Raw genomic sequence first — 24,980 nt, 5'->3', positions numbered from 1 at the left:
TAGAGCTGCTCCTCTGCAGAAAAACCAGAGAAGTATTTTATTTTATTATATTTATTTTTGGGGCCTCACTGGGTGGCTGGTGGGATCTTAGTTCCCCCACCAGAGATTGAACCTGTACCCTTGGCAGTGAAAACATCAAGTCCTAACCACTGGAAGTCCTAAGAGAGATATTTTAAAAGCGCATTGGGTCAATCTCCTGCTTTAAATCTATCAAAACTGAGAATCCAAATTGACAGTTGGAATATGAAAAGGTGTTCAATATCATTAATCAGGGAAAGTAAAATTAAACCTACAGTGAGCGACTAATACACACCTGCCAGAATGACTACAATTTTAAAAATTAAAAAGACTGATAATACCAAATATTGCTGAGGATGTAAAGGATGTGGAGGAACTAGGACTCTAGACACTGCTAGTATAAGGGAAAATTGGTGATATCTAAGAAAGCTAAATATATGCTTACCTAATGACCTGGCTATTCCCCTCCTAAGTGTGTACGTATATGTATATGTGTGTATATATATACACACACATATCCAGGATTAATGAGTACCTATGGCTACGGGAGAAGGAAATGGCAACCCACTCCAGTGTTCTTGTCTGGAGAATTCCAGGAAAGGGTGAGCCTGGTGGGCTGCCATCTTTGGGGTCGCACAGCGTCGGACACGACTGAAGCGACATAGCAGCAGCATGGCCACTAAAAGAAGTTCAAGATTATTTATAACAGGGTGCAGAAGATATTAAGAAGAGGTGGCAAGAATACACAGAAGAACTGTACAAAAAAGATCTTCACGACCCAGATAATCACGATGGTGTGATCACTCACCTAGAGCCAGACATCCTGGAATGTGAAGTCAAGTGGGCCTTAGAAAGCATCACTACGAACAAAGCTAGTGGAGGTGATGGAATTCCAGTTGAGCTATTTCAAATCCTCAAAGGTGATGCTGTGAAAGTGCTGCACTCGATATGCCAGCAAATTTGGAAAACTCAGCAGTGGCCACAGGACTGGAAGAGGTCAGTTTTCATTCCAATCCCAAAGAAAGGCAATGCCAAAGAATGCTCAAACTACCACACAATTGCACTCATCTCACACGCCAGTAAAGTAATGCTCAAAATTCTCCAAGACAGGCTTCAGCAATACGTGAACCGTGAACTTCCAGATGTTCAAGCTGGTTTTAGAAAAGGCAGAGGAACTAGAGATCAAATTGCCAACATCCACTGGGTCATCGAAAAAGCAAGAGAGTTCCAGAAAAACATCTATTTCTGCTTTATTGACTACGCCAAAGCCTTTGACTGTGTGAATCACAATAAACTGTGGAAAATACTGAAAGAGATGGGAATACCAGACCATCTGACCTGTCTCTTGAGAAACCTGTATGCAGGTCAGGAAGCAACAGTTAGAACTGGACATGGAACAACAGACTGGTTCCAGATAGGAAAAGGAGTACGTCAAGGCTGTATATTGTCACCCTGCTTATTTAACTTATATGCAGAGTACATCATGAGAAACGCTGGGCTGGAAGAAACACAAGCTGGAATCAAGATTGCCGGGAGAAATATCGATAACCTCAGATATGCGGATGACACCACCCTTATGGCAGAAAGTGAAGAAGAACTAAAGAGCCTCTTGATGAAGGTGAAAGTGGAGAGTGAAAAAGTTGGCTTAAAGCTCAATGTTCAGAAAACTAAGATCATGGCATCTGGTCCCATCACTTCATGGCAAATAGATGGGGAAACAGTGGAAACAGTGTCCGACTTTATTTTTTTGGGCTCCAGAATCACTGCTGATGGTGATTGCAGCCATGAAATTAAAAGACGCTTACTCCTTGGAAGGAAGGTTATGGCCAACCTAGATAGCATGTTTAAAAGCAGAGACATTACTTTGTCAACAAAGGTCCATCTAGTCAAGGCTATGGTTTTTCCAGTGGTCATGTATGGATGTGAGAGTTGGACAGTGAAGAAAGCTGAGCGCCGCGGAATTGATGCTTTTGAACTGTGGTGTTGGTGAAGACTCTTGAGAGTCCCTTGGACTGCAAGGAGATCCAACCAGTCCATCCTAAAAGAGATCAGTCCTGGGTGTTCATTGGAAGGCCTGATGTTGAAGCTGAAACTCCAATACTTTGGCCACCTCATGTGAAGGGTTGACTCATTGGAAAAGACCCTAATGCTGGGTAGGATTGGGGGCGGGAGGAGAAGGGGACGACAGAGGATGAGATGGTTGGATGGCATCACTGACTTGATGGACATGGGTTTGGGTAGACTCCGGGAGTTGGTGATGGACAGAAAGGCCTGGTGTGCTGCAATTCATGGAGTCGCAAAGAGTCGGACACGACTGAGTGACTGAACTGAACTGAACTGAATTCTCTGGTGGTTCAGTGGTTAGGGCTTGGTGCCCTCGCTGCAGGGGTCTGGGTTTGATCCCTGGTTGGGAAACTAAGATCCCACAAGCCCACACGACGTGGCAAAAAAAATATATATATATATTCTAGCAGCTTCATCTCTAATAGACCAAAGTCAGCAACAATCTAAATGTTCATCAACAGTACAATAGATAAACTATGATGTGTTTACATAACAACATGCAACAAGTAATATTAAAGTGTAGACTCCTGGCTCATGCAACTCTCTCAGATGACTCTCTCAGACAGATAAATGGAGACTGACAAAGGTTTGGGACTTCTCTGGTGGTCCAGTGGTTAGGTCTCTGCACTTCCATCTTAAGGGGCACAGGTTCCAACCTGGTTGGGGAACCAGGATCACGCATGCCATGGAGTGTGACCAAAAAAAAAAGCTTGTACTATATGATTTGATTGATAAGTTCAAAAACAGGAAAAACTGGGACTTCCCTAGAGATCCTGTGGCTAAGTTTCAGTGTTACCAATTCAGGGGCCCTAAATTCGATCCCTGGTCAGGGAACTAGATCCCCCTTGACACAACTGAAGATCCCACATGCCGTAACTAAGACCCAACACAGAGAAATAAATAGATTAAAAAAAAAAGTAGAAAGCTAAGCTGCAGTGATAGAAGGCCAGTTGGTGGTTACTCAGTCTTTACCTTTGCTGGCAACTGGGCTGGAGGGACGGTTAGACGGAGAAGTGGCGTGAAGCTAGCCTCTGAGGTTTGGAAATGTTCTGTATCTTGAGCTGGGTGGTTGTTTCATGAGTTGTGTGTGTTGTCATCAAGTTGTACACATTTTGTGTACCTTACAACATATATTTTATTTCAATTTGAAAGAGTCAGTAGCACCCAATGCACTTACGATGGAAGCTACACGTGACATCACAGGCTGGCTCCTGCCCTCTCTCCTCACCTCCTCCCCTCTCTCCTCACCTCCTCCCCTCTCTCCTCACCTCCTCCCCTCTCTCCTCACCTCCTCCTTCATGCCCCTTGTTCTTTATGCTTCTCTACCCACACCTGCTTTCTCGTTTCCCCTCAAACATGCTGCTTTCTACCTGTTACTCCATTTTATCTTCTTCAAAGTCTTTATAGCATTTGAAATTATTTTACTTGATTACTTATATCCTGCCTTCCTCTCCTAGCAGATTAGCTACATGACTGTGGGGTCATTGTTTTACTAAAGCTTTAGCCCCAGTGCCTACAACAGGGCGACTGTGGGACTCAGGTATTTGTGGTGTGCATCATGACATGGTCTTCAAATATCTGTAGAAAGTTACACTTTTGAGTGTTCACAGTATCTTGATATTCTTAATATTTCAGATGGAAGATAGCTATTGTGGCCAAGTATCCTATATGACTAACGTATTCATTCCTTTCCTCTATAAATATTAATGAAGTGCTCACTACAAGCAAAGTTGACTTAGCTAGTATCATGTGCTGATACAATGAGGGACAAGAGAGGGAGAGTAAAAAATACAGAAGACAGGAGTTGGAATTGAGGGATTATGTCTTCAAGTTGGAAGAATGTCACCGCTTCATGAGGCTGAAAAGGACAAGTGGGTGGGGATACGGATGAATTTATTGGTAAGGAAGTGGAAATTTTTGAGAGTTCTTACTTAATGGCTTCTATTTCCTCTGAAGTTGGAAGCAATGTCATGTGCTGAAATAGAGAAGGGTAGGAGGGAGCTTAAGGCACTGCAGTGGTTTTACGTTCTTCCTGCTCAGGGCACATGTTCTTCAGTGTATGAGCACCTGCCCTGCCTCTCCCAGGGTGAAGGCTGCAGGATGGTGCTGTGGTAATGTAGGCAGAGAGGGAGCTATGGGTCTTCATACAGTATAACTGGAATGGAAAGTCAACAATGGAGGTGAAAAGCTGTGAGCCAGGAGGAAGGGGGAGATCTGTTCAACGGCTTTTGTAACATTAGATCAAGATGGCAGAATGATCATACAGAGAAACTTCTTTCTTCTTCCAAGCACAGATAAAAACATTTTGAGAAATAGAGACAATGATTAAAAAAAAAAAAAAAAAAAATGGGGCTTTGGGTAAAGTGGTTAAGTCAGGAGGGAAGTTACATTGTTCTAAATGTCTTGCCCAGGAGGAGGTTGGATATATGGATTGGCTATTGACTTTGTTAGGGAAATATAAATTTAAGTTTGTTAAAACCACTAAGCAATTAGAAATAGGATAAGTAACTTCCAAGCTTGTTGAAGAAAAAGAAAAGGAATCAGGCAAACTTGACAATCCAAAAGAAGAACAGAAGGGAAAAAAGAACAGTCTTTAATGACTTCCCTGGTGGTCCAGTGGTTAAGAATTCGCCTGCTAGTGCAGGGGACATGGGTTCGATCCCTGATCTTGGAAGATTCCACATGCTGCGGGGCAGCTAAGCCCAGGCACCACAACTACTGAGCCCACACTCTGCAACTACTGAAGCTTGCGTGCCTAGAGCCTGTGCTCCACAATGAGAAAAGCCACCACAATGAGAAACCCACACACTGCAACGAAGACCCAGCACAGCAAAAAATAAATACATTTTTAAAAAAAGAAATAGTCTTTATAAAATAGAAACTATAAAATGTCAAAGATAAGTTGATTACTAATCACAATGAAAAATATTTTAACTCACCTATAAAAAGATGGGACTCTTAGACTGGCTTTTTAAAAAAATCCAGTTATCCATATGACTTACAAGGTATATACCTCAAAAAGAATTACACAGAAAGATTTCAAATAAAGGAATGGGAAAAAGATACATCAGGAAATCAGTACCCCAAAGAAGGCTGGCTTAGCAATACTAATATCAGATAAAGGGGATATTAAATTTAAAGTATTTCTGGGAACAAAGATTTCATACAGATTATGAAACTATTCACCAAGACAGTATAAAAACCATAAATCTGTATGTCCTTAAGAACACAGTTTTTATGGAAGATACTGAAAACTGGCTTCATTCAATACTACTTCAACCCTCTGCTTATTGTGGTAAAGAATGCATTTCCCAGCTTCCCTTCTCCCTGTGACCAGGCTTCTGCCAACCAGAAATTTGGAAAGTGAAAGAAAATACTGTGACATAGTGGCCACAGTGTCCTTCAGGCAGGAAGGGTGTTGGAGGGGTTTGGTTCTTCTGTGTTGTTGGAAGGGTTCACAAATCCTGGTTTTACCATTGGTGGGGCCAAGTGTCAGGCAGTGACTGGCTGTGGCGTTTCTATAGGATGTTGGATATTTTTCCTGGCTGTGCTACTCACAGGCTGGGTAACACCCAAGCTTGGCTCCCCAGCCTCATTGAAATTCTGTAAGCTACCTTGTACCCTGAAATAAGTTCCTTTCTGCTTAAACTGGCTGGATGTGATCCAACTAATATATCCTTAACTTAGAAAAAATCTTACATCCATATGAAAGACAACATATTATAGTTGACCCCTCCTCCCCACACGTTGTTCAAGGGCCAACTATATTATACAAAATGCTCATGCAAATATAGCAAAATCAGGAGAAATACAATTTTTGAGCACCTAGCCCTGGTCAAGTCTATGCTGGAGAGTTTGCAAACATTCAGTTAAGGTGTACAGACCCAGTTGGTCCAGGAAGAACCTGAGGGTCAGAGGTGTGAAGGGTTTTGCCTAAGTCACTCACCTCAGGAGCCATAAGCTGTGTTTGACCTGTCAGTCTTCTGGTCCCACCCAGCCAGGCTCACATTCACACCTTGATTTATTTCAAGCCCCTGGCCCAGGCCCAGGAGATGAATAGTCTCAGGTATTGAAGGTGTGGTCCCATTCCTCTTGCCAAGTGATCAGGTTTAGGAATGAACAAGTGCCAGATTCTGGCAGTTAAGTTGAGAGGGAGAAATCTTCTAAGAGTCTGGGAAATAATTTCTCACTCATAATAGACAGTGCCTTTGTCTTTTCCACTCTACCATTTTGTATTCCTAGCAGGATTATCTGAAATTTTAATCTGTTGTTCCATACCTTCACTGGGCCTTGGTATTGCCAGTTTATTGTTTGTTTTTTTGTTTCTTGTATTTTAGCAAATCTAATAGATGTGTAGTGGTATTTTGTTGCGATTTTAATTTGTATTTCTCTGAGTACTGCAAAACCAAACAAACAATACCTAACGCAATAAATATCCTAAAGAACAATTTTTGTGAATTTAAATGTATTGATCTTTTCACTTACTAATTCCCCTTTTTTCTTTAAAATTACAAAATTCTTCCCCAATGAGAAACCAGAAGAAAATTCAGCTACATTTTTAGGGTTGTGTATGGATGTGGTACCTAGAGATGCTATAGACATCTCATGATCATTAAAGGTGGGGCAGAGCCAAGTCTTTACAGGGGAAAAGCTCAATCCTAATCATACTCCTCCTACCACCCTAACCAGAGGCTCTATTTGGGACTCCATCATAGGGGAGATAGTACATTTCCTTCTTATTTAGTACCATTGAGCTTAGTCGTTTGCTTATCAAACGCCTTGTAACATTTGGCAAGGTGTTACATCAATGCATAAGAAAAGCATCAAAGTGTCATCACAGGGAAACATCTATTCCTTAGCCTTCCTCCCAAAATATTTTCAGCTGCGTATTACATTTATTTTGAGTTATCTGTTGGGGGCTTGGGCTGGTGGCACACTCAGTGAGTGGAAGCACTGAGATTTGAAACCATACATACAATTCTAAATGAGAATATAGCCTGATAACACAGAGAAAAAAAGGTTTAACCTCATAAGCAAGCAAAGAAAAGTAGACTAAACAAGAATGAGCCTCCATTTTTAAAAATTATTACATGATTCAAAAAAGATTTAATGGTAAGTATTGTCATACTTTGCTGGCGTTTAAGAATGTAAATTTATCCACATCTCAAAAATAGCAGCAGCAGCTATCATTTATTGAGTACTTACTACATAACAGATACTATACAAAGCAAGCAAACTTGATTTAACCCTTAAAACAAACTAATAAAATAGATACTGTTATTTTCAGTTTGAAAATAAGGCTTAGGACTTTCCTGGTGGTACAGTGGTTGAGAATCTGCCTGCCAATGCAGGGTGCACGGGTTCAATCCCCAGTCCAGGAAGATTTCACATGACGCAGAACAACTGGGCCAGTTCACCACAATTACTGAGCCTGTGCTCCAGAGTCTGGGAGCCGCAACTACTGAGCCAGTGTGCTGCAACTACTGGAGCCTGTGTGCCTAGAGCTTGTGCTCTGCAACAAGAGAAGCTACCTCAATGAGAAGCCTGAATGTCGCAACTAGAGAGTAGTCCCTGCTCATTGTAACTAGCGAAAACCCGCAAAGTAGGGAAGACTGAGTACAACCAAAAACAAAATAAATAAAATTAAAAAAAAAATAAAGATAAGGTTTAGAGAGACCTCCTGAGCCTGCAGAGTTCTCACAGCACGAAAGGTTGTCCTTTGCAGCCCCGTCACTTTACAAAGTGAACAAACATGTGCCAAGGAGACTAGTGAAATAAGGACACCAAAAAAGAGGGAAAAATGTAGTAGAGTTTGAAGTCTGACAGTCAAATAAAGAAAACTATTAAAGTAGGCATCACAGGGAAACATCTATTCCTTAGCCTTCCTCCCAATATATTTTCAGCTGAATATTGCATTCATTTTGAGATACATATTGGGAGCTCGGGCTGGTGGCACATTCACCATTGGCAAGGGCCTCTAATGGTCTCACTCTAGCCCACGATGTCAAGATTCAACCCATAACTGACTCTAAAGCCTGTGCTTACAATAAAGACTACTGGGAACTCTGAAAGCAATTTAGCAAATTAAATCAATAGCCTCAAGAACATCTGTATTTCTTAATCTGTTAAATTAAATATTGTGTTTTGACAAACACACAACAAAAATTGTGAAAAATTGTAAAAGCATTGAGAATAAATGTGATAGAGTTTCTAATAATAATAAAAACTAGAAATTAATACAAATGTTTAACCATAGGGAACTTGTTAATTATGTAATATAACTATTACAAATAATCTTTATGAGGATTTAAAAGTGGGAACTGATTGTATTATATCAAGTGGAGAAAAAACAACACATAAAAGTATCCATAAAAATTATTCAGAACTGTCAAAAAGAAAATTTTAAAGTAGTAGAAAAAAGATAGAGAAGAAATACACTTAAAAATGTTAACAGAGACTAGATCCCTGTATAATGGATGATTTTTCTCTGATTTCTCGTATTTTCTGTAATGAGAGTGTTCTCCAAGGAGTACTACTTTTAGAGCAGAAACAATCCTAATAATCTTTATTTTCAAAAAGGTGTAAAGGGGGCTTCTCTGATGGCCCAGTGTTTAAGAATCCACCTTGCAATGCAAGGGACACTGGTTCGATCCCTGGTCTGGGAGGATGTCACATGCTGCAGAGAAACTAAGCCCGTGCACCACACCTACTGAGTCTACATGCCGCAACTACTGAAGCCCAAGTACCCCAGAGCCTGTGCTCCACCACAGGAGAAGCCACCGCAATGAGAAGCCCAGGCACCACAACTAGACAAAGCCTAGGTGCAGCAACAAAGACCCACCACAACCAAACAGTAAATAAATCCGTCTTCTTTTTAAAAAAAGGTTGCAAATGTTTTTATTTAGATAGTAAAAATTACTGAGGGGTGGAAAGGATTCACATGAAGACACCGTAATTGTGACTTCTCAGGGCTCAGAGGAAAGGCTGGGAGAGGACGCCCATAGCTGTCCTTACTCACAGTGTTTCAGAACTTGATGTCAAATATTTTGCCCCACTGCCAGCTCATGTTATTCAAAATTTGGTTCAGAAAGCATGGCCATAGGAGGCTTATTCAAAACTTCTATACATACAGAGTACCTAGGTAGATTACCTATGTTTCTAAATCACTAATCCCAGAAATATCTAGGGAGGTGCGGGACTCTTCCGAAGCTTAAGTAGGAAACAAAAATACTATCAAAATCGACAAAGCTTGTTACTATAATTTATTGACAGTCACTCCTTTCTGGAAACACTCTCTTGTGTCTATATGACCCAACGACCCCTCATAGTTCTCCTCCCATCGTCTCTGGCTGGCTCTTCTCTCTCCTCTGAGGCTCTTCACTTTGTACTTCTCCAACATCTACACGTTCACCTTGTCTGTCCCAGGCACTCCACTCCTCTCTCTATGCCTTGCCTGGACAATCTCATCTACTCTACCAGCTCCTGCAGCCCTCTCAATAGTAGTCACCTTCCAACAGCCCCTAAAGTTCATATTAATAACTTAGAAATAGGTCTCATATAAACATTCTCATTAACCTTTATTTTTGAATAACAGATTCCTCTCAGAAACGGTTATTAAAGAACAGTGTATAAAACAATATGTTATATTTGAATTACTGTTTCCACCCAGTAATTCATTGATTGTCTGATCGCTGATTATTTCAGAGTGAGGGTGACTAGCACATTGCTTTCAATGTGCTTCCTCTGCAGTTATTTCACCATAATGATGGCCATTGTCAAGTCAACACAGTACTTTAGAAAGTTCACTTGAGAAAGCTTTATGTTGAAGAAGGCACTTAGGGTACAGCCACACTGTGGCACACCTGCTGGCCACGCCTAGTGAGGGACCAGGGGGACACCTGCTAAGTAAAATGGCTATTCCGGGAATGAATTTGTGTATAAATGGAAAATATGATAACCCCCAAATCGTCCTTCCTAAGCAAATTCCACCTTTCCTTGTAAATAGTTTACATCGGGTCTGAGTCTCATTGCTTTGCATTGTCTGCAAATCAAAGCATATGTGCTTTCACCCCATCAAAAGATTGATGATAAGGTACATCAGCCACTTCCCCTTCCTTGTTCCCTCCCTCAGAGGTTCCTCTGAACTCTTTTTTTTTTTCCTTTTGCCCACACCACGAAGCATGTGGGCCCTTACTCCTTTGCAGTGGAAGTGCAGCGTCTTAACTACTAGACCGCTAGAGAATTCTACCCTGCCCCCCCTCCAGACTCTTTGTGATTCTCTCACAGCTGCACAAGTTCAGCTCAGTGTTGTCCTGTCCTGCACATCCTGCCTTTGTTGTGCTTGTTTGGTTGGTAGCAAATCATTTCAGCTCAACAAATATTTTGGGTGTCAACTATGTATGAAGAGCTATGGCAGGTACTGTAGAGTGCAAGACAAATGGAACAAGAATCTTCTAAAGTAAATCAATTCCAACCCCTTCCTGTAGTTTGCAGGCCTGAAGTAGCTGTCAGCCACTATCCTCAGATACAATGGCTTTGTGGCTGGAGCTCAGAGTCAAAACCAGTTGGGGGCTAGTGCTGCTTATTTTCTTCTCTATAGCAATCTTCATTGCAAACTTCAACTTAGTACAAACTTAGCTATAAAAAAAAAAAAAACATTCAGAATTAGATATTTCAAATTCTCCCCAGCTATTCTGTCCTCTGGAGAAGGAAATGGCAACCCACTCCAGTATTCTTGCCTAGAGAATCCCATGGACAGAGGAGCCTGGCAGGCTATAATCCATGGGGTCACAAGAATCGGACATGCTGCTGCTGCTGCTGCTAAGTTGCTTCAGTCGTGTCCGACTCTGTGCGACCCCATGGACGGCAGCTCACCAGGCTCCGCCGTCCCTAGGATTCTCCAGGCAAGAATACTGGAGTGGGTTGCCATTTCCTTCTCCAGTGCATGAAAGGGAAAAGTGAAAGTGAAGTCGCTCAGTCGTGTCTGACTCTTAGCGACCCCATGGACTGTAGCCTACCAGGCTCCTCCGTCCATGGGATTTTCCAGGCAAGAGTACTGGAGTGGGGTGCCATTGCCTTCTCCAATCAGACATGACTTGGTGACTAAACCACCACCATCATTCTGTCTTCATTCTGTATTGTGTGTTAGTCCCTGAGTCGTGTCCGACTCTTTGCAATACATAGACTCAGCCAGGCTCCTCTGTCCATGGAATTCTCTAAGCAAGAACACTGGCACGGGTTGCCTTTCCCTTCTCTAGGGGATCTTCCTGACCCAGTGATCAAACCTGGGTCTCCCACACCTTGGACAGATTCTTTACCATCTGAGCCACCTATTGGGGTATAGCCAATTAACAATGTTGTGATAGTTTCAGGTAAACAGTAGAGGGAATCAGTCATACATACACATGGACCCACTCTCCCCTAAACTCCTCTCCAATCCAGGATGCCACATAACACTGCAGAGTTCCATGTGCTATACAGTAGGTCCTTCTGATTATCCATTTTAAATATGGCAGTGTGCGCCCGTCAGAATGGTTGCTATCCAAAAGACTACAAGCAATAAATGCTGGAGATGGTGTGGAGAAAAGGGAACCCTCTTACACTGTTGGTGGGAATGCAAACTAGTACAGCCACTATGGAGAACAGTGTGGAGAGTCCTCAAAAAACTGGAAATAGACCTGCCATATGACCCAGCAATCCCACTGCTGGGCATATACACTGAGGAAACCAGAAATGAAAGAGACACGTGTACCCCAGTGTTCATCACAGCACTGTTTACAATAGCCAGGACATGGAAGCAGCCTAGATGCCCATCAGCAGATGAATGGATAAGGAAGCTGTGGTACATATACACAATGGAATATTACTCAGCCATTAAAAAGAATACATTCAAATCAATTCTAATGAGGTGGATGAAACTGGAGCCTATTATACAGAGTGAAGTAAGCCAGAAAGAAAAACACCAATACAGTATACTAACGCATATATATGGTATTTAGTCAATTGGTAAAGATAACCCTGTATGTGAGACATCAAAAGAGACACAGATAAATAGAACAGTATTATGGACTCTATGGGAGAGGGTGAGGGTGGGATGATATGGGAGAATGGCATGGAAGCATGTAAATTATCATATGTGAAACAAATCGCCAGTCCAGGTTCAATGCATGATACAGGGTGCTCGGGGCTGGTGCACCGGGATGACCCGGAGGGATGGGATGGGGAGGGAGGTAGAAGCGGGGTTCTGGAAGGGGAAAACATGTACACCCATGGTGGATTCATGTCAATGTATGGCAAAACAAATACAATATTGTAAAGTTAAAAAATAGAAAATTAATTAAAAATAAATAAATAAATATGGCAGTGTGTACAAGTCCATCCCAAACTCCCTAACTATCCCTTCTTCCCATCCTTGCCTCTGACAACCATAAGCTCATTCTTAAAGTCTGTGAGTCTCTCTCTGTTTTGTATGTAAGTCCATTTATATCAGTTCTTTTTACACTCCACATGTAAAGGATCTGACTTCAAATTTTAAATATCCTTCTTTCTTAGATCAAATACTCTGTCCACTCTCCTTTTCCATCTAGCAGCCTCCTCAGGCTTAATGATTTAAATATCTCTATAAACCATTACTTTCACTGGACAATTGACTTTCTGTGGAACTAAGTGAAAAGGATTGAGACACCACCAAGATCATAACCAGTCTATTGTTGCTTCCTCTTTTATAGCAATTTATACAGCTTGATGATCACTGTTATTATTCTTCATTTTTATCAAATACTGACACTAGTTTTAGCCTTTAGACCTCTTTTTCCCCTTCCAAATTGCAAACAAAACAGAGCAGACATTATTCTGCATTCATTACAAAGAGCCTTGCATTTTCCTCCGTGAATTTCATACTTAATGCCCTGTGAGAGGCCCTTATTAATAATAAGTGCACAGAGCCCTTGCCTTGCGTTGGAGAGCTCAGAGGTTTGTGGGGAGCAGAGGCGGCCTGATCCAAGCTGTGAAGGCCCCCTACCCCATCGCAGCAGCGCCATCTGCAGCGTGTGGCTGGACCGTCTCCAAGAACTCCTTGCCTCCTTTAGAACTTTTATGGTCCTGCTTTTGGAAAGCATACTCATTCAGTATGCAAAAGCTTGGATACATATGCACATCAACAGCCCGTATGCATGCAAAATGTGCAGATGGGCAAAGGAAAATAAAGCCAGGGGTTTGGCACAAAAACAAATTATTAACCCTGGGAATTCCTAAAAGCCACATAGGAGCCTTGTGGAAAAACACCCTCTCTTAGAATCAGTAATTGGAATTTAAGATTTCAGAAACTGTAGTTTAAGAGTAAGTGTAAGAGAAACAGATCTTGGAATTCTTTTTTTTTTTTTTTTGCATTGCTCTCTTTGAACACAAACACCTAAAAGTTCACAAAATTTCAGTCAGGGGAAAGGTCACCAAAGCTGATCTTTTTTCCATAGCTACTGACACACATAAATCACACATCCTTAGCAGATATGGTGCAAGAGAACCAGACAATAAGTTTCCTTAAACAAGCTAACAGCCGCATGGTTCTTTTTAGGAAGGGAAAGTGGGTGGAACTGGGGCTAAGTACTATACAGTAACTTCAAATATATTTTCAAATATTTAATGTGCCCATTATATTTAAAAATACACAATAGATCTTGCAACAGGTATAACAAGGCTTCTTATTGTTTATTTCAGATTAGTTTATAGAATTAAAATGCTCAGATTTTCAGACCATACTTAGGTCTAAGGGCTTCAGAATTAGCTAGCATCTTTTTTTCTTCCCTTTCTTTTTTAAATTGAAATATAATTGATATATAACACTGTATTAATTGTAGGTGTACCACATAATGATTTATATATATATATATATTGAGAAATGATGACCACAGTAAATTTAGTTAACATCCATCACCCCACATAGTAACTATTTGTTTTCTTGTGATAAGAAATTTTAAGATCCGCTTTCTTAGCAACGTTCAAATATACAGTATTCTTAAGCACTAGAGTCAGCATTTCTAAATGAACATACACACATTTTATTCTATTCTTTCCAAAAGAATTCACTTGAGATCACTCAGCAGACCTACTTCTGGGTAATGCACTAGACTGAAATAGGGAGGCTCCACCTGCCCCACAAGCCTTCTTCAGCTGGTCCCCTCAAGCCACCTATAAATAGTCAAGCAATCCTTTTACAAATTATTGAGAACCTTACACATACCTATGCATTTTTCTGTTTATCATTGTTCAGTTGCTAAGTCATGTCTGACTCTGTGAGCCTATCAACTGCAGCACTCCAGGCTTCCTTGTCCTTCACCATTTCTCAGAGTTTGGTCAAACTCATGCCCATTGAGTCAACGATGCCATCCAACCTTCTCATTCTAAAGGAAATCAACCCTGAATATTCATTGGAAGGACTGATGCTGAAGCTAAAGCTCCAATACTTTGGCCATCTGGTGTGAAGAGCAGACTCATTGGAAAAGACCCTGATGCTGGGAAAGATTGAGGGCAGAAGGAGAAGGGGACGACAGAGAATGAGATGAGATGTCTATGACAATGATTCCTTTTCTTCTCCAGACTCTAAGATCCTGGTGGGTAAAGACTGTATTGCTCTGAGTCCCTAGCCAGTGGAAGTCAGCCATTAAGCAATTGCTGTAGGTTTTAAGTGTTATGCTAGGGCAAGGGTCACATGTTCTCAAAGCACATAGCAGGGAGCCAAACCTAGTCTAGACATCAGAAAAGGCCTCCTAGAGGAGTAATATTCTAAATGAAAGCTGAATTAAAATGACTCAGGAGAAAGCACAAACTGGAATTGAATGAGTGGATGAGAGCTTTCTAAGAGCATGGGTAATGCCCACATTACCGGGCAACTGGATGTAAATTGGCAGGAAACAATGAAGAAGGAACATATTCAGGAGTCTGGGGTGAGATGAAGTGTTTGATGTTGGCACTGAATTTGAGGTTGCTCCTGACCGCCCTGTGTGGAGCTGTGTAGGAGGCAGTGAGTGATAGGACAGGGGTGTTCAAGAAAGCTAGGTGGGCTCCTTGGGAGTCCTTCACACTGGGTGGCAAGAAAAGTCAAGAGAGAGGATGAGATTGCCCAACAAGAGTGATAGAGAAAAGGTGAAGGACAGACTTGAGGAAAGGAAGCCCAGGAAATTGGAAGGCAAGAGGCATAAGGAGAAAGATAGGAGACGGCAGCACGGGGACCAAGGGAAGGGAATGCTTCAAGGAGGAAGGGACAGTCAATAGGTCAAGGCTGCTGCTCAGAGAGTGGGATTTGGCAATGAGAACTTCTTCAGTGACCTTGATGGCTTAGCGGGCCAAAGGAGGCAGAGGTGAGGTCACAATGGTAGAGGCATAAATGAAGGGTCAGGGAAAGGAGGCAGGAAGTTGATTTGACAGTGAATGAGGACAGATGAGGGTAGCTGGAAGGATAGGTAGGTTGGATCAGTGTCCCTCAATCACCGGGGGAGCTTTCAAAATAACTTCTGACACTGGGCCCCACCCCTGCCAATTCTGACTTAATGGTTCCCGAGGTACAGCTTGGCCACTGTAAAGTTTTTAAAGCTCCCCAGGTGATTTTCATCAGTAACTAGCGCTGAGAGCAATTGGACTAGAAAAAATAATTTCTTTTAAAGATAGGAGTGAGTTCAGCATGTGAAATGCTAAAGGATGGAGCCATAGAGGAGCAGCAGCTGAAAATACAGAGGCAGAGATGGTGGTGACTGATGTGGAAGATCCTGGAAGGGAGGTGAGGATGGAGTCAGCAAGGGAGAGGCTGTGACTTAAAAAGAAAGCAATTCTTTATTACTCAGCCATTAAAAAGAATGAAATAATGCCATTTGCAGCAACATAGATGGACCTAGAAATTGTCATGCTGAGTGAAGTCAAAGAAGGAGAAATATCATATGATATCCCTTATACTTGGAATCTAAAAAGAAATGATACAAATGAACTTATTGACAAAACAGAAACAGACTCACAGACTTAGAGAAGGGAGGGGAGTTTGGGGGAGAAAAGCATGTGTGCGTGTTTAGTCGCTCAGTCGTGTCCGACTCTTTGCAACCCCATGGACTGTAGCCCACCAGGCTCTTCTGTCCATGGACTTTTCCAAGCAAGAATATTGGAGTGGGTTGCCATTTCCTACTCCAGGGGATCGTCTCGACCCAGGGATCGAATCCATATCTCCTGCATTGGCAGGCAGATTCTTTACCACTGAGCCACCCGGGGAGAAAGGATATATATATTTGTATGGTTGAGGCCCTTTGCTGTTCACTTGAAACTATTAACAATATTGTTAATCAGCTATACTCTGATATAAAATAAAGTTTTAAAAAAATTAACTAAATAAAGCTAAGCTAGGGAAAGATTTTTTTTTAAAAAGGAAAGGAAGCAATTCCTTTATGAAGGAAGGAAGAGAGAGACAAAAAAATGTGGACGGAGTCAGGGTAGAGGTTCTGCTGGCGGGATGGCAGCCTCTGATGAAGGCTGTGCTCTCTGAGTCAGTTAAGAGAAGAAAAGAAGGCAGGAGGGTGAGGGGGTGGGATTAGCATTTGGAGGAAAATAGAGAGGAATAGGGAGAAGGCAAGGGCACCCCACTCCAGTACTCTTGCCTGGAAAATCCCATGGATGGAGGAGTCTGGGGGGCTGCAGTCCATGGGGTCGCCAAGAGTTGGACACGATTGAGCGACTTCACTTTCACTTTTCACTTTCATGCACTGGAGAAGGAAATGGCAACCCACTCCAGTGTTCTTGCCTGGAGAATCCCAGGGACGGGGGAGCCTGGTGGGCTGCCGTCTCTGGGGTCGCACAGAGTCAGACACGACTGAAGCGACTTAGCAGCAGCAGCAGCAGCAGAGGACTAGGCAAGTTTGGGTGCCTGGTTTACGTTAGCGACCCTGAACTTGTAGTGTCAGCAGCACATGAAGCGGATGATTTTCAGCAGAACATTAAGAAATGTGCAAACAGTACTTCCCTAAGCATGAGGTTTACATTCTTCATACCCTGTTGGGAGGATTCAAAGTTAAACAGCTAAGACCATGGGAAGCACTAGGGTGGGGTTGATTGCAAGTTAACCAACAAAATCCCTTGTAAATAGTTACATTTTCTGAATCCAAAACAAATGAACAAACAAAAATCTTCTATTGATATAACAACATGTTAATAATAAAGAGAAAATCAGGCTTCCCTGGTGGCTCAGTGGTAAACAATCTGCCTGCTAATGCAGGAGACAGGGGTTTGATCTCTGATCAGAGAAGATCCCACATGACTTGAGCAACTAAGCCCATGCGCCACAACTACTATGCCCATGCTCCGCAACAAGAGAAGCCACCTTAGTGAGAAGCTGGTGCCCCACAACAGGTAAGTAGTCCCCACTTGTTGCAACGAGAGAGAAACCCGCACAGCAACGAAGACGCAGAATAGATAAATAAATAAATCTTATATAATAAGAGAAAATCATCAGCATTCTACATATTTTAAATAACTAAAAAAGTAAATCCTCTACATTTTTACCATTGTTTGCTTCTTACAAACACCAGCATCTCCCTCCCCTATATTTGCAGTGAATTGTTTACAACTGTCCACAAATCTCACCATTTCCCACATTCAGTCTAATCCAATGCTTTCCGATTTTACAACTGAGTGACTTGGTATTTGTGGAGCTGCAATCTGAACATTTTGAAGTTGTGAAAAAAAGTAAGTCGTAGTGAATCCACGAATACCTTAATTTTCCATGATACTGCTCCGGTTGGTGAGTAGGATAACTAAGTGTCCAGTTTTGCAAGGGACTGAAGGGTTTAGGGGATGCAAGGCTGTCAGTGCAGAACCTAGAGCGTCCAGGCAAACCTAGAGGGTTGATCACTTGACACTTTCCCCCACAACCAGCCCTCACTCGCTTGTTGGTGACACATGCTTGCTCACACGTGGCCTGAGAGACCAGCAGAGAAAGTCTGCGAGCCAGGTTCCTGGCCGGAAGCTGGTGTGGTGAGAGGGACACTCTGCCCTACCTTTTGCTCCATCTGACTTTCACTGCAGTGCAGGGGAGCGCCCACATACGGTAACTCCTAAAACCCCTGCCCTCCTTTGCCACCACGTTCTTTGATGAGGCTGTTTTGGCCTACCTTGACTCAGAGATGACTTTTTCTATCTTGAGGTTATCATCCTAAGGAGGCCTCCTTCCCTTCCCAAACCACAGTTCTTTTCTCCTTTCATCCTCAGATAAGATAAACTAAGCCAAACACATACCTTAATTATCAGGCCAAAGCACTTCTTGATAAAGGAATTTTAAACATCTCAATACAAAACGAGTGCTTTGCTCTTTAGACAGGGAGGGTACTGACTGACCTCCTTGGCCCTTTCACAGCAGAAGCTGGGTCTTTATCAGGAAGAAGCTGCTTTCTTCATTCTGGGATGTGCTTTGCTTAGAGCCAATTTTAAAATGACCCACAGATGAAAGTCATATTCTTAAAGGAGAACAGGAAAACAGTTTGTATCATAGAATGAAGAAAAGAGGATTTTCTCTATTAAATCCTTCATCCGTGTTTGTTGATCTGATGAATAAATGAAGACAAAGCAGATTTATTTAATCCTGGAAAAGTTTCTCCTTGCCTTCACTGTAATTTAGCAAGTATGTGTTTTGCAACTCAAGGCGTAAAGTTCTGGAACCAGGCTATGGAGTGCATGAGGGCAAGTAAAGCAAAGTCCTTGCAATGATAGTCAGCTGTTATCAATTAGGAGCCTGTAGTAAGGTGAGGAAAGAAAAGTGCAGAACAGAGAAGACCATTTTACTTTAAAATACCTTTTCCAAAATCACATGGTGAGGCAGCCCCATTATAAAATAGGAAAGTGTCAAACATTTGGGTGGAGGATCAGAGAGAAAAAAAGTATAGTGAATAAATTCTATCGACCCTGTATAAAACACAGAGAGCACCTCTAAGGAGGATATGGTGGTTCAGATTTTGGTTGGTTTGTAAAGATTTTTCCCTGGTTTCTTGTAGCCCAGCATTGACGAAGAGTCACAGTCAAAAGAAATGTGAATCTGTCCCTGGCAGCCTGAAAGATGAACTCATATATTTGTTGTGCGTGTTTTTAAAGAACCAGACCAAATACCTTACAGAAAGCATCCCAGAAATCCTCCCCAGCTAGTTTTTTCTCTAAAGCTCTGGAGTCATTGTTGTTGTTCAGTTGCTCTTTGTAGTGTCCGACTCTTTGTGACACCAAGGAATGTAGCCCACCAGGCTCCTCTGTCCATGGGATTGTCCAGGCAAGAATACTGGAGGGGGTAGCCATTCCCTTCTACAGAGGATTTTCCCCACCCAGGGATAGAACCCGGGTATCCTGCATTGCAGGCGGATTGTTTGCTGTCTGAGCCACCAGGGAAACCTTCTGGATTCATGGCCACCCCTAAAAACAAAATTACTGCTACTCACTCTGGTCCATGAAGTGGTCCTTCTTCACTTCCATGCTCCTCTCCCAGTTGTGGGCTTCTCTTTGGCTCAGCTGGTAAAGAATCCGCCTGTAATGTGGGAGACCTGGGTTCGATCCCTGGGTTGGGAAGATCCCCTGGAGAAGGGAAAGGCTACCCACTCCAGTATTCTGGCCTGCAGAATTCCAGGGACTATACAGTCCCTGGGGTTGCAAAGAGTCGGACACAACTGAGCAACTTTCACTCCCAGTTGTAGGTAGCCCTCAGGATTCCCGCCCCTAACCGCAAGCTTTGCCAGGCTGCTGTAGCATGCTAGAGAAATCTCTACTCGTTCCCTACCCTGTTCCTCCTCTCTTTCCACAGAGCAGGGTCTGCAGAATCCTCTGGGAAATGATGTTCCCTCTCTCTGACTGTTTTTTTTGGGGGGGGGACAAAAGTCTCGGTGGCATGTTTCTGGCAAATGAGATGCTCCAGTTCATTCTACCTGCATTCCTGGTGGAGATCATTCTGTCTGGGAAGGCTTGAGTGGCTGGGAGCAGATAGGCTCAACTCAGAGTAGAAGTGAAATGAGATCAGTGGTAGAGTGTAGCTTGTCTTCCTGTGGGTCAGTCTATGAGGGACAGCTGTGTAAGTCACAGTGTGAAACTCCCAAATGCGTCTAGGTTAAGATTTGATCTTGTGGAATGGCAACCTAAACGAATCTTGACTTTTTTCCCCGTGAGGCCAGAGTTGTAGCCCCCATGTTCAAGTGAGTTCTCCTAGCCTTCCCACCATCTGCATTCTGATTGTCTTGGGTCACATAGAATGCCCTCATTTCAATTCTCCTTCAAGACTGACATGTGACCCTAGGCCAGTCTGCGCAACTGTACTCATGAGGGTGTTCACACACTTTAGCCCTGTGTCTCCACTTCTAGAACTCTATGCCAAAGAAATAATCAGAGATGCAGACACATATTTATACCGAATACAGGTTTACTTACAATACTGAAAAAATGGGTATGACCTAAATGTCCCCAAACCAAGAAATGGCTACATTTTTTTTGATAATTTACATGATGAAATATACATCTATCAGAATTCTGATATCAAAGGCTATTTAGTAACACGGGGTTTCTAATTTAGTTTTAACTAAAAATCATGAAAGAAAATTCTATTTGAAGTATGACATAAATTTTGTATATGTGTATTTGTATGTGCATGTGTGTATACACACAACACAAACACAATTTGGTTGCCCCTAGATATGCAGATGACACCACCCTTATGGCAGAAAGTGAAGAAGAACTAAAGAGCCTCTTGATGAAAGTGAAAGAGGAGAGTGAAAAAGTTGGCTTAAAGCTCAACATTCAGAAAACTAAGATCATGGCATCCAGTCCCATCACTTCACGGCAGATAGATGGGGAAACAGTGGAAACGGTGGCTGACTTTATTTTTCTGTGCTCCAAAATCACTGCAGATGGTGATTGCAGCCATGAAATTAAAAGACGCTTACTCCTTGGAAGGAAAGTTATGACCAACCTAGATAGCATATTAAAAAGCAGAGACATAACTTTGCCAACAAAGGTCTGTCTAGTCAAGGCTATAGTTTTTCCACTGATCATGTATGGATGTGAGAGTTGGACTGTAAAGAAAGCTGAGTGCCGAAGAATTGATGCTTTTGAACTGTGGTGTTGGAGAAGACTCTTGAGAGTCCCTTGGACAGCAAGGAGATCCAACCAGTCTATCCTAAAGGAGATCAGTCCTGGGTGTTCATTGGAAGGACTGATGTTGAAGCTGAACTCCAATACTTTGGCCACCTGATGTGAAGGGCTGACCCATTGAAAAAGACCCTGTTGCTGGGAAAGATTGAGGGCAGGAGGAGAAGGGGATGACAGAGGATGAGATGGCTGGATGGCATCACCGACTCAATGGACATGGGTTTGGGTAAACTCCGGGAGTTGGTAACAGACAGGGAGGCCTGGTGTGCTGAGGTTCATGGGGTCACAAAGAGTCGGACACGACTGAGCGACTGAACTGAACTGAACTGAGGTAGTAGAAATATAGGTATTATCGTTCTGCATTTTATCATGAACATGTTTATTTTACAGTCATAAGTGAATAAATATTCTTGTAAAGTAAATGTGAAAAGAAAATAGTTCTTAGCAGAGTAACTGATGAGAAAGGAAGCTGGGAACTTACTTGGTTGTCCAGTGGTTAAGAATCTGCCTGCCAATGCAGGGAACACAGGTTCAGTCCCTGATCTGGGAAGATTCCACATGCTGTGGAGCAACTAAGCCCATGTGCCATAGCTACTGAAGCCTGCGTGCCTAGAGCCTGTACTCTGCAACAAGAGAAGCCACCACAAGGAGAAGCCTGAGCACCACAGCTAGAGGGTAGCCCCAAACTAGAAAGTAGCCCTTGCTCTCTGCAACTAGAAAAATCCCACATGCATCAATGAAGACCCAGCACAGCCAAAAATGTGAATAAAAATAAAAATAAATAAAAATTTATTTACAGAAATAAATACAGCACAGAAATAAATAAAAATTTTAAAAAAGAAAAAGGAAGCTGGAACGACATAAATGGTTAACAATATGGGAATGGGTAAATAAATGGGAGTGCGTTCGTGTGTCTCACCTCCCTGAGGGCCACACCTCCTGCTCCTGATTGTGTGGAGGGCACCTGGTCAGTCAGACCTGAGTCACCCCCAGCATCCTCCTCTCTGTCCTCTCCTGATCCTGCCACCTGTGATGATGTGACTGTTGACCTCTTATCAACTTGGACACGACTCTGCTGGCCTTCCTCTCTTGTTTAGAGAAGCCCACACCTCCTACTGTGCAGTTCAGTAGAACTGGCCATCCTGCATCCCACTAAGTGGGGTTCCCAGACCTCAGCTTTGCCAGCGGATGCTTGATCCCCCAACCCAGTGATTCATTCAGCTGAGGCACCCACCAGCTCCACTGATCATTTTCTTCAGAAGCCATCGGGAAAACCACTGTCATCTCCTCTGGGACCAAGAGCTGTAACGATATAAGCCAGAGACCATCTGGCTTTACATGACCAGCTTTCCTTCAGGAAAATATATTGTCCATATTGGAGGCAATGATACCAACGTAGGTAACGTGAGATGAGAAATGACAATTAAGTTCTAAAGACATTGTTTGAGCCTGTGAATTCAGCAATGACAGAACTTCTTTTCATTTTCCTCAGTTGATAAACTTCTCCTCTTTCTCCCTCCCTTCCTCTATCTCTTTTCTCTATTATTCACTTGTTCTTGTTGTTGCTTTTCTCTTAAGCTTGTTTGAGAAAGGGCTCTGTCCCTTGTAACCAAAGGAGTTCTGACTCAAACAGTTAGTCTACCTTGGACTTGGCAGCCTGGCTTTTGGAAGTAACTATTTGGCTTTCTTGCATGCCAAGCAAGTCTGGACTTTTTCTAGAGAAACTCTTGACTCAGAGGGCATGACCTTAGACAATCCTTTTTTCTCTATTTGTGGACATTTTCTGTCTTGTTGGCTGGAAATTTCTTCCCTCCCTACCAGTAAGAGACTGAAATCAGGCATGTATCATTTATTATTTATAGGCACTAAAAATTTTGAGAGAATTTTTAATGACATGGGAAAATACTTGTGATATATGACCTCAATTAGTTAAGTATGTAATAATAGCTAGTCACTGAAAACTACTAGAAGGAAATTTATCAAAATATTAATAGTGATTATAGCTAAGAGATAAGATTATGGGTGATTTATAGATTACATTTTCTAAGTTTATAAATGGACATGCAATTATTTTGTGATTAGAAAGTGAAAAAGTTATTAAAATAAATACATAAATTGTAGTACATTCATCCAAAGGACAGTTTTGTAGTCATTAGAAAGAATGTTTTGAAGATATTTCAGTGACACTGAAAAATGCTCATAATAGAACAGTGGGAAAGGTAGACAAAACTATATATATCACTGATCTCAATTATGTTAATTATAGATGTGCAAATAGATGCATAGGAAAGGACAAAAGAAATTGCTTCAAAACATGAATAGAAGTTATCTCTGAGCTATGAGATCAGGGTTCAGTTTGGGTTTCTTCTTTAATATGTGTTTGTGTTTTCCAACTTTCAGAATCAGAATTCTTTTATAATAAAACAGTAAAATGTTACTCTGGTGGAGAATAGACTTGAGAAGGCAACTGTCCCTGTCTCCTACCCATTTAATGTAGGATGCTTCTCACCTGTCCTCCATTCTCCAGGTCAGGGGCTGAAGTCCTGTCTGCTTCTGTTGAAGGAAGAGGCGGATCGGGATCAATTTCTTTTCCGGATGGAGATAGGCCTTATACTCTTTCACCAGAGATGACTGTCTTCTTGAAGCCAAGTTTCTCCTGCTTTATCTTCCAGTTTAGCTACACAACACACACATACACACCTATATTTACATATGCTGCTTTATCTTCCAGTTTAGCTACACAACACACACATACACACCTATATTTACATATGCTGTGCTTAGTCTTTAGTCCTGTCCGACTCTTTGTGACCCCATCGATAGTAGTCCTCCAGGCTCCTCTGTCTATAGGGACTCTCCAGGCAAAGAATACTGGAGTGGATTGCCATGCCCTCCCCCTGGAAATCTTCTCATCCCAGGGATCGAATCAAGGTCTCCTACATAGAAGGCAGATTCTTTGCTGTATAGTCACCAGGGAAGCCCATACAACTAGAGCAGAATTTCTTGGAAAGGGAGGAGTTAAAGCAGGAAATGTAGCAAAAGAAAAAGAAAGATTGTGCAACATTTTGAATGCAAGTGAAATAGTTTATGTACATTTTTGTCACTTAATCCTTTCAAAATCCCTCTGGAAAAAAGCATCATCATTTCCCCTGACTAACAGATTAGCAAAACAAAGTCTTACAGAGAAATATGCAATAACTTCTCTATCTTCACATAACCAATAAGCGGTGGAAGTGGGATTTGAACCAAGGCAATCTAGGGCCTGTGCTGTTAACCAGTATGTATAGGATATACCGAGGTAATGTACACTGTGATTTTTGCAAAAACTAATGCCTTCTTAGCTGAGAATCTGTGAAACCCCTGCAAAAAGTAGTAAGGGAAAAGTTTTTCAGTTCCTTGTTTTAGTTCCTTTCTTTGTTAATTATCTGATTCTGCACTATTTCTTGACACTCATCTGTATAAGATTCATAAATGATACAACAAAATGAAGACCTCTTTGGATCAAGGAGGGCTTCCCTGGTGGCTCAGATGGTAAAGAATCTGCCTGCCATGCAGGAGACCTGGGTTTGATCCCTGGGCCAGGAAGAGCCACTAGAGAAGGGAACAGTATTCTTACTAGGAGAAGTCCATGGACAGAGGAGCCTGGAGGGCTACAGTTCATTGGGTCACAAAGAGCTGGACAGGACTGAACGACCAACACTTTCATTTTCTCTTGGAACAAGGATTTTTAAAATAATTTTTTAAAAAGCTCAACT

General features: G+C 42.1%; 1 protein-coding gene across 1 annotated transcript in view; it reads right to left on the bottom strand.

Annotated features, from left to right (window-relative positions):
• The window catches only part of LOC145538492 (uncharacterized), a 77,338-nt gene extending 53,436 nt beyond the window's left edge, over nt 1-23,902 (bottom strand). The window contains exons 1-2 of the mRNA XM_081570618.1: nt 23,735-23,902; nt 19,533-19,618 (exon numbers count right to left, since the gene is read on the bottom strand). Coding sequence (XP_081426744.1) covers nt 19,533-19,618; nt 23,735-23,745 — 97 coding nt within the window. The 5' untranslated portion in view covers nt 23,746-23,902. The remainder of the gene's footprint in view (nt 1-19,532; nt 19,619-23,734) is intronic.
• Between the last annotated feature and the right edge of the window lie 1,078 nt (nt 23,903-24,980).

Source organism: Giraffa tippelskirchi, chromosome 2 (genome assembly GCF_054371585.1).
Source record: "Giraffa tippelskirchi isolate mGirTip1 chromosome 2, T2T-mGirTip1v1.2.pri, whole genome shotgun sequence".
Lineage (NCBI taxonomy): Eukaryota > Metazoa > Chordata > Mammalia > Artiodactyla > Giraffidae > Giraffa > Giraffa tippelskirchi.
This window is presented reverse-complemented; position numbering and strand designations above follow the sequence as displayed.